General features: G+C 29.1%; 1 protein-coding gene across 1 annotated transcript in view; it reads right to left on the reverse strand.

Annotated features, from left to right (window-relative positions):
- LOC113558243 overlaps positions 1–5,827 on the reverse strand; it is a 30,914-nt gene extending 25,087 nt beyond the window's left edge. Inside the window, exons 1-4 of the mRNA XM_026963726.1 lie at positions 5,819–5,827; positions 1,856–1,971; positions 1,542–1,794; positions 1,313–1,474 (exon numbers count right to left, since the gene is read on the reverse strand). Of these exons, the coding sequence (XP_026819527.1) occupies positions 1,313–1,474; positions 1,542–1,794; positions 1,856–1,971; positions 5,819–5,827 (540 nt within the window). The remainder of the gene's footprint in view (positions 1–1,312; positions 1,475–1,541; positions 1,795–1,855; positions 1,972–5,818) is intronic.
- Between the last annotated feature and the right edge of the window lie 4,885 nt (positions 5,828–10,712).

A 10,712-nucleotide genomic window follows, 5' to 3' on the forward strand; every position in this document is an offset into this window, starting at 1 on the left:
TAATTTGTTGTAGAGTAAAAATTAAATAAATATTCATTTGGATGTATAACGTTTTTTTTTTTAAACATTTTTAAAGTGGAATACAAAACCTGAAAGTCAAATGGTATTTAAATATAAAACTATTACGTCAAACCAATGATTCCCAACAATTTTAGTTTTAATAATATTTTATTTTTCAGTTATTTATTTTATATTATTTCAGTTAGTTTAAATAATTTACAATTATATGGACGATATTGTCGGCCGCAGACTCGCAGTACCTTATTTTGTTGTTTTATAATTTCCGATAAATTTTGTTGAAAAATTCTACCATTAGTCTGCCCGTAACAAATCTGGGCACATGTAAACTGCGCCACTAGTACCTTTTTTAGTGTAAACGCAGTCAGAAAAGAAAATTACGTAACAGTATAAAATCAAACGACGCAATAAAAACCAATATCTACTTTAGAAATTTCGACCTAATATGTAATCGCAACAGATTATGTTAACGTATTAATGTGGCTGCAGAGACTCAGGAACACTGGTGGAGTTCCACATACCGGATACTCATTAGGTAAGAAAATAAAACTGGCAGTTTTTATATTAGATCTTTTCACTTTTTCTGTTTTCAGTACCTTTTTGTATAAACGGTATTCTAGTGAAATTTACAATTGCCTGTTGAACCTGTATTATAAGCTATAACCGATTATCGGTACACATAGGTCTGTGGGTATAAACGGATAACGGTCGACGATCGTAAAGTGACAATTTTATACAATGATTAACGAAACCTATATTGTCGAGTAAAATAATAATGCTTAGCCATCTTCTTATAAATCTTTCACTTTACAGTCGTTTATATATTATACTATATTATATTAGCTACATATAATATTCTTAGTAATAATATGCAAATGTAAATTATTTTAAATAGTATGTATGAGGTATATTACTAAAAGTGTAAAGAATGTATTAATACTTAATAGCAGACATATTAGCACATATTAGGGTCCATTGCCGGTATGCGAGGCATATCCGCATATCAATGGCAGGCATCCGCTACACATTAGCATTTGTCCATTATCGGATAAACCATCGCTACTTGAACTATCAATTGAAATTCACGCTGCATAGTATATGCCACCACAATATGAAATCATAAGATCGTAATTCTAATAAAATTAATAATAATAATAATAATAAAAAATATTTCAAAATTTAATTTTATTGCTTTAATTTTGAAAAAAATAATTAAAATATAATATATTCTATGTTAGGAGTTAAATAATTTTCTTATTATACCGTTGGAAACCATATAGGATAATCCCCATACAGAGGTTATCATCTGGACTTTGGTATGAAAATCGTTAATCTCCTCTTCATCCCGGGCTAATAATTCGTATTCAAATTTAAGCTGAAGTAAAACTTCAGCTTGTGTGTAACCCATCAACACATTTATAATATCTTCTTCTGATGATGCTTCTGTTAAGTACTCCTATGCAATTATTTTGTTTTAAAAAATAACTATAAGAGAAATATTATTGTTAGACATTAATACTTACAACATTTTCAGCTCTTAAAATCCTCCCGAGGTCACCTTCAATATCACAATCAACATATTCAATGTAATTAGACCCGTGAAACAGGATGAGACCTACTGTCTGTTCTAAGCCCATCAAATCGAAATGTTGCATTATGTCTTGCCATGTTTCTGTAACCTTTGTATTACGCTCACTGGGATTTAGCTGTGAGCAGTAATTTAGATCGGCCTCCATACAATTTAGCAGGTCCCATATACAATCTATCTCATCTTCACTATAAAAATAAATATTCTTTATTAAAACTTATTCTATTATGATAAATATAATATAATTACATGGTTTCACCATCATTAGAATTATTCACATCAGGGATAAGGTCTTCGTCATCACTATCTTCTTCGTTTTCGTAAACTTGGCTAAATAAATAAAAAATAATAAAATTACATTTTTTCTTCGATATAAAATGAAAAAATTTACCGTATTTCCACGTGTTTGTTAATGATACACGTTAAAAACGAGAAAATCATTGATATGAAATTCATTTTTTATGACAATTATTTAGATATATATTTGAACTCGTAAAAATATGAAGGTTATTTACTTTGAAATAAACCGAATAACGTAGAGAGAAAACTGAGTAAACGTAGAAGACGAGTAGGGCGTAGTTAATGTCCCGAAACAGACTGAATAGTCTGTGTTTGTTCATTAGGTCGCCAGCATACGAGGCACATCCGTTAACACAACCAGGTATGTATAAGATATAATACTTAATATATATAGATATAGCACTTAATAGCAGACATGAACCCTGAGCTGCTGCGCACCACCGCCTCCTGATTCCCTGGTACATAGTCCGCCCGCCGCTGCCGACACCAGCGTCCTCTATCATATTTATCACAAATACATTTTATCGTGTGTGTGTGTGTGTGTGTGTGTGTGTGTGTGTGTGTGTGTGTGTGTGTGTGTGTGTTGACACACACACTGATAAAATGGTAAGTAACTAATTTTTTGTTATATAATATACATGCACACATCAATATATCATTCTTAAGACCTGAAGTATATAATTCTAGATCAGCACCTATGTATTTGATTCAGTATTAAAATGTTACTAATAAATTGTATTTCTATAACATAATAATGATTAAATACACCTCTGGAAAAATAAAAGTGAGTAAGGTATAATATGTAGTTGATTACAGTAGAAAATTATGTATAATTAATTTATTGAACTTTAGAAATCAAGTTTTTGTAGCTAAATAAAAATTAAGTTATAATATTAGTTGTAAAACAACAAGCTTAAACATTAAAGTTTAACAGGTAGGACACCCAATTCTTTATAATTATGCGAGATAGAATCCGATAAGGAATATTTATTTAGGCAATTTTTAACTATATTATTTTGGTTTGTTTGTAGTTGATTTAAAAAACAGTCTGCTGTTCCTCCCCAAATTAGTAACCCACATTGAAGTATGGATTGGTATAAAACAAAATAAATCACACGTATTGTGTGTTTTGTTACTCGATCCCTTAATATATAGAGTTTATAAGTTAACCGACGTAACTTTCCCACCAAGTTATGTATGTGTAAATTCCAACGTTAAATTATTATCAAAAATGGTACCTAAATTACGCGTACTAAAAACTTCTTTAAACGTTAAACAACTATTTAAATTAGTACAACTCATTTATCAATACACCAATATATTTTAATATTATTAAGGGTTCGGGAACTTTTGTAAATTGAAAAAAACATAAACATTGATAGTGAAGATTAATGTTCTGTACTAGCAAAATGGGCTTTAAAATTTAATATTTCAAAACTAGCAGTTAGTGACTTACTTAAAAGATTAATATTAGTATTGAATTTAAAGGAACTTTCACTGGATGCTCGTACATTATTAAAGACACCAAAAATTACTCAAGTAAGAACTATAGAAGATGGACATTATTATTATTTAGGAAAAGAAAATTCGATCAAGATGTTAGATGAAAAAAGTGTAGGCCAATTGCCATCAAAATTGTTGTTAGTGGTTGGCATAGATTGAATATCTGTTACAAAAAATCCACACACTAGCACTTACAGGTTTTGCTCAGTGACCCTGTCCAACTCCTGTTGAGTGCTAAATACATTTATATACATTTACACAGGTCGGTCGGTATGTGCGTGCCGTTTTACGAAGTAATTAGGTAACCAGGCGCGCGTATCTTACGTTCCCGACCTGTACAATTATAATTATTATCGTATAGTATATAACTTACATAAAATAGTTAATAGCTCTAAAGTCAACGTCAATATAAAAACATGGAACTTGTACATACCAAAATAATTTCCAGATTTGACTATTTAAAAACCGCGAGCTTCAAATTTCAAATTACATTTTTTAGGTACTCATTACAATATCATACTAATTACTATTAATATCTAATTTCAATTTTAAATTTTTTAACTCATATTATTATCACTGTAAAAGTTTGGTCTTTGCTGTGCTCGCAACTTGAATATTACCTACAATTGCAATGACCGCAACTGTTATATGTGCTTATCTCGAAAATCATCCACGACCGCAACATCCGCAACTACCTCTTAGGCAGCCGTAATAATTATATTAATTTTGATACAAACTTCAAAGTTACACGTTACGCATTTCATGTCCTATACGAGCGGTGACGGTGATGCGGTTAGTGGTAACAGTCAGAATTCAATTTTTTTTCGTTATTATAAAATATTCTGTGATAGCACTCTGCCGTCTCGCGGGTTCACTGCGCGTCGCCCGAAAGACAACATCGATATCGGTATAATCGGCGTGCATACACATTACACGCACTTTCACCGCGGCTAATACACTGAGCTAATTAGTATTTCATTATAAAATGTAACTATAGAGTATTATATCGGCCAATGTGTTTATCATTATTTCATAACAATTATGTAACGTCGTCGCCTTAGTTTATTTGGCGTGTGATACACCGACAACCAACACTTTTCTATACTTTCTTCTTTAGTCTCGCCATACAACACGCCCGAGTAAAAACAAAACGTATCACCGATGGCGTCCTGAGAACAAACGCTATTATGCATTTTTATTTATTATTATTATATACAAATATTTGTTGTTATTTTTATGCTCACCATCCACCGGTGCTATTCTATTATACATATATTTCTTATTTTTATACACGCTGGTTACCAATCATCGTAACACCCTCAGTGATGTACAATACTTGTACATAATACAATATATATATATATAAATATATTTATAATTATTAATTAGTTCATTGTCATAATACAATAGGTATTATTATTGAATTGTTGGTGTGCCCTTCATTTGAGGCAACGTTTCACGCCGTGTGGTTTTCCTTGCCAGAAATTAAATATTAATCTTTTTCCGTTTTAATATAAAAATATAATAACCCATAAACCACGAATTAATTATACCTTTCACATAAAAAAATCCAGCATGCTCCGATTTCCGGATTTCGGTTGTGGGTTGGTGACCTTTTACCTGTTACGTTAATATACGCTACACGCAGGATCTAAGTACGCCATAGCGTCGATGTATACGCGGTAATGACGGAGACGCCGCCGCGCGCCGTCAGAATATATTCTATGACGTCACGTGACAACTTCAAATTACTATACTCGTCAACAAATAAAACTTCTGTTTTCTTTAATCGATAAATTTTTTTTAAAGAATATGTTGTATTTTTTCCTTCGTAGTCTTTTAGGGAACCATTTACATTAACTGTACTTATTAATTAATATTAACTTGACACAGCTATGGCAGTAGGTACTCGGTGATTCCGCGGTGAGCCGGTCAGCATCATAAACGAATAACACGAATTTAACTATTTGTACGATGTATTTTTATTAATTATAAATAGCGGTACATAATAGGCTATTGTCAGTAGCTAGTTGTCAAAGGACACTATGTCAGGTTTTGACGACATAAAGAAGGATACACAATAATTATGCTTTACGCGGTATTACGACTATGATTGTAGGTAAGACGATTCGCACAAGAGAACGAAACGGCCGGCCTGGTGGCCAGTACCTCGTTCGAACCGACTTGTCTTCCAGTCCCACCCTGTGCCTTTGCGGCGTGGGTGGGTAGTCGATGGTGTGGCGGTGTTGTTGTCCGTGGTGGCGGTTGGTTAGGCACAGACCGGTCGCTGCAGCAGTACCTATACTTGTACCGGCGACCGTTGCGTACCGTGTCAAACTTTGGCCTTTGGTTACAAACTAAAAGTAACATGTTTATTTGGCTTGGGTACGCATTTCATGTGCGTCTTACACAACCCATGATGCGGCGTAGTTTTAATGGACTTTAACTAACAATATCTCTAACTTCGTAGAAATATTTATAACAAATCGTAAGTTACCAAATCGTCTGTCTCGACATTTAAGTACTTAGTTGATCAACATAGATACAGCACAAGTCTTAGTGTGCAAGTTCTCGGGATGCACAGGTCATACATAAATACAATTTACAGGGTGAATCTTTTATCATGAACCACTCATTATTTCTAAAGTATTCATGTTTTTAAAAACATTTTTTTTACCATAGTTTTAAGTTGTTAAAAAAACAACGCTATTATTAAAAAATTATATTTTTAAATAATTTTTATAATTTTTTTACTTTTTTGAATGACAACATAGTGTAATAAAATATGTAATAAAATGTTTTCAAAAACATGAATATTTTTTGAAATAATAAGTAGTTAATGGTAAAATAATCACTCTGTATATGTTTATAGTATGTATATCTAAAATTTGAATTTTATATTTAAGAACTCCGAAAAATATTCTGCTTTTTAATGAGTTTTTAATTACTTTATATGTTATATCTGATAAAAATATTTTCATAATCGTTAATAAATTTTTTGAAATAATGCATATCTATGTTACATAGACTAATTGCAGTATAAATAGAAGTTAATTATGGTCAAACTTAATGAGATTCGTGATTGTATAAATACAATTGGACTAGTTTTTATCGTATAAATTATAAATTATAGAGTTGGGGTTGTTGAGCCACGGAATGCAGCATTCCTCGCATTTAACTAGCCTCTTTTAAGTCGAAAATTGAAATTGTTTTAATGAATATTATAATACAGCTATCATATATTAGCGTTAGATTAAGCGCACGCGTGTGTGCGGGCGGTAGTTATTTATATAATATGTAGATTGTAGACATGTAATACATAAATAATATAAAGACGTTGTAACTACTCATGTATTATATTATTTTTCATGATTAGTATAATAGTATGGTTTGTCAGTAATTGTGTAAACGATAATCATAAAACATAGTACGACCGACAATATTGTTGCTTATTCGCTTACATCGGTACGGTATAAAAATATTCGTATACCGTCCAGTTCGCTATAGGTTAGGTTACATTCATTATTCACAGGCGTTTTCGGGAAATCTAAAATTGTATACACCGTATAAGATAGTGTAAATATTTTGTGTACAGTACAAAATAGGATAGGCAACAATAGCGTTTTTAAATTATATATTAAATTTTTAATATATCCTACATGTCCATAGAGAAATTTGTATGATATACATATCGTTAATACGATAAACCAATTTTTAGAAAGATTGATTTTAGTTTTATTAGTTTTAATTAAAAATTTAATAAAGACTATACAGTATACAAACTTGAAATTTTCAATATGATAATATTATACGAATATACGATATAATTTTTAAAATATTTTATAAGTACATTTTTATGCTATTTGAAATGTTCAATTTTTTAATTATTCTCGATTTATGCACGTATAATTTAATATTTTAATTTTAAGGAAAAAACAGATTATTAAATGATTTCTCATTAGCTGTTCTTATACAGAAACCTGGAAACTTATTTTGGTTTCTAATATTAATAATATATTATTTAAATGTGATTTTATTGCTATTCCAAAAAAAAAAAATGTCCATGCAGAGACTTTGTCACCACTGCGTATATATTATTATTAACTTGATAGTTGACACAATGAAAATTTTAAAATATTTACCATAGTAGTAACTAATATCAATATAAATAAAAATATAATATCCTTTATAAGTTTATAATATAGGTTTAAAGTACATTTCCGCTCAGAGTTCTTTTTTTTATAGTTTATCACTCAATTAAAATTGAACTCAATATCAGCTATTAGTAAACAATCATTATCGTGACCTATTCAGTGCCAAGATATACCAAGAAACAAAGCCAATTAAGTACCATGGTCTCTTTTTTAACAATTTACATTATGACTAATTCAAACAAAAATTATTTGTGTTAACAGTGAATCATTGATGGAGTAACATTATGTTATTTTAATCGTTATTTAATTGTGTCTATATCTTTAATCCAAATAATATTATCTGTTGACATTTTAGACTGATGTACTATTATGAAATATCAGTTTGATACATAATTTGAATGATGATTAAATTAATTGTTTGTATATTAACATTATTTATATGATATTATTATGATTATTATAAGATATACCTATTATATAAGTATAAGTATAAAAGTAATTTATATAATATCATAAACAAAAATAAAATAATAATATACAATTTTGTCAATAATTATTAAGTATAATAAGGATATAGAATAGGTAATTTTTAAAATTACTCAATACAAAAGGTTTATATACTACATTTTATGTTATACATATCGAAATTTATTAAAACCTATGTATAAAATTTTGTCATAAATTATTTGATCAGTGGTCGTCGTGTTTGATTGTGATGGCAACTACCATAATATATAGGTATATAATATAATATATTAAACCATATACCTATTATTTTATTTATTTTTAAATATATTATATAAATTACTATTATACTTAATAGTTGTGTATAATATTTTTTTTATAAATATTGTACATATTGTGACATATTAAAACAAAAGTAATGTCAATATAAATTATAGATATTCTTATATTTTTAAAAATTGCCTATATTTTATTTTACAACATTTTATTCAAATTATATAAAATATTATATACCAATTATTTTATTTTTTTACAAATATTATATAAATTTTCTTTTTGGCCGAAAAGGGTACCGGCCTTTTTTCAATTCGGTCGAAAGTGAATCTGCCGGAAAGGGAAAGTACTTTTTCGTTGAAAAGGCAAACAACCTATTTTAAATTTGGTCAAAAAATGAATTGGTCGAAAACGGTCTTGCCCGGATTATTAGACCCAATATGAAAGAAAAAACGCACGTACAAAGGTAGGTAAACTACATATGACGGTGTGGCGTCCACGTTACATTTTAGAGAGTAATAGGAACCCAATACCTCCAGACTATAAATTATTTATATTATATTATACGAAAAGTTAAATGTGCACGTGTTATATGTATTGTGGTATCAATTTATAAAATATATAATATTTGGCTATAGGCTATATGGTTCAGATGTTTCGTTTTACAAAAATATATCGTGTCAAGCGTTTACCAATATATGTCGTTGTACTGGTATACCATTAAAACTAGCAGAATTTTTATTCAACCCGTAAAAATCAACATTTATAAAATCAAATTTGACTTATAAGTTATAGGAATTGATGATCAGAAAAATGTTTTTGAAATTTATTCTTTGAATTTTTATCATAATAATTGTATACGTAAAAATGCATGTATTTATATATTACAATAGTATGTAGCTCACACGCAGGCTGACATTTTTAACTAGTCTTGTGAATTTATATTTTATTTTGGTGAAAATATTTATAATAATAACACAACATACAATAACTCAATAATGAATGTAATATTACACTATAAAAATATATCTTGGTGCAATAATACTTTAAAAATAATGTGATTCAAAATAGATGACCATGGATATTATTAAATTTTAATAACATCAATTTTATATCGTTTTGTACAGTGGTTATTGTACTGATGTAATATTTTATACATATCAAATTGTACAGTATGATTTTTTCACTTAATTTACTTTGTACAGCAACAATGTGCACTTCTGGATTAGCTAAAAAAAAATTATTTCCCGGTAGGACCAACAAAACCGAATACTTCTATGGATCTATACAGTGCGGTGTTCACGTGCACGCCATTAAGAGAATTCTGTTTGGCTCATACGCCATACAATATTGCCGCTAAACATGGTTATCACATAGAACGTGTTCTATGGTTATCCGAACCGTTCACGACGCCTCACACAATTATTGTTTAATCCATGATTTTATCTTGACCATCATCATCGATGTGTTCAGAATATAGAAATCAATATCATTATTTTTTCAGTCTTGTAAAACTGTAAAAGATAATTTTTAAAAGTATACAAGTACAGATACATAATATACTTATTTTAAAAAGTATTTAAATACTCAGTAAAAAATAAATTGGGACTATAAATACAAATACTTTAAAAAAAAGTTGGGCACTGGTAATTATCAAAATCAAATTTACATATAATCAGAAAAATTATTTCGATGATGAAATAAATAAATAAATATATAAATGCGCTAATGTGTAATTATTGTTATCTACAAATACTAGTAAATATCCAACCACGTCGGTAATATTGTCATTTAAATAAGTTGTATATAACTATATAAAGCTGGATATGATCGTACGATTGATCTTATATTGTGTTAGCCGACAGTTTAAAATGCCTGTTTGGAATAATAATAGTGTGTTTAGAATTATTCAGTTTTTTTTTTTTTTTTTTGAAGAAAGCAGCGACGTGGCATTTTCTAGGTATATCATTTAATTATTTAGATGATTTATACTACACACACGATACTCCCTATACGATTATATCGATCATTATTGTATGTTTTAACAGAATTGGATATTTGGTGTGTCGATCAGCAGCTTGCATTCGTGTCCGTTTTGCAGTCAACACTCGTTTCAATCTGTAAGTTTACACTCTGTTGATATATTATAATAATTTATTAAAATACAATGTCCGACGAAAAATATTTACGCGATATATATTTATAGACAACCGTTAATTATTTTATATTTTCGAATTTTTATTTTAATTCCTATTAAAACTGTAGTTTATATTGCCCATAAACGTTTCACGGTCCCTTTCGAATCGTAAATAATATCAATTTATTTATTTTTTGTACAACATATCTTAATTATTCAGTATTACAAACTCCTCGAGGTTCACAAGTCACAACCAGACATATCAAAAGATTAC

This window comes from Rhopalosiphum maidis, chromosome 3 (genome assembly GCF_003676215.2).
Source record: "Rhopalosiphum maidis isolate BTI-1 chromosome 3, ASM367621v3, whole genome shotgun sequence".
Taxonomy (NCBI): Eukaryota; Metazoa; Arthropoda; class Insecta; order Hemiptera; family Aphididae; genus Rhopalosiphum; species Rhopalosiphum maidis.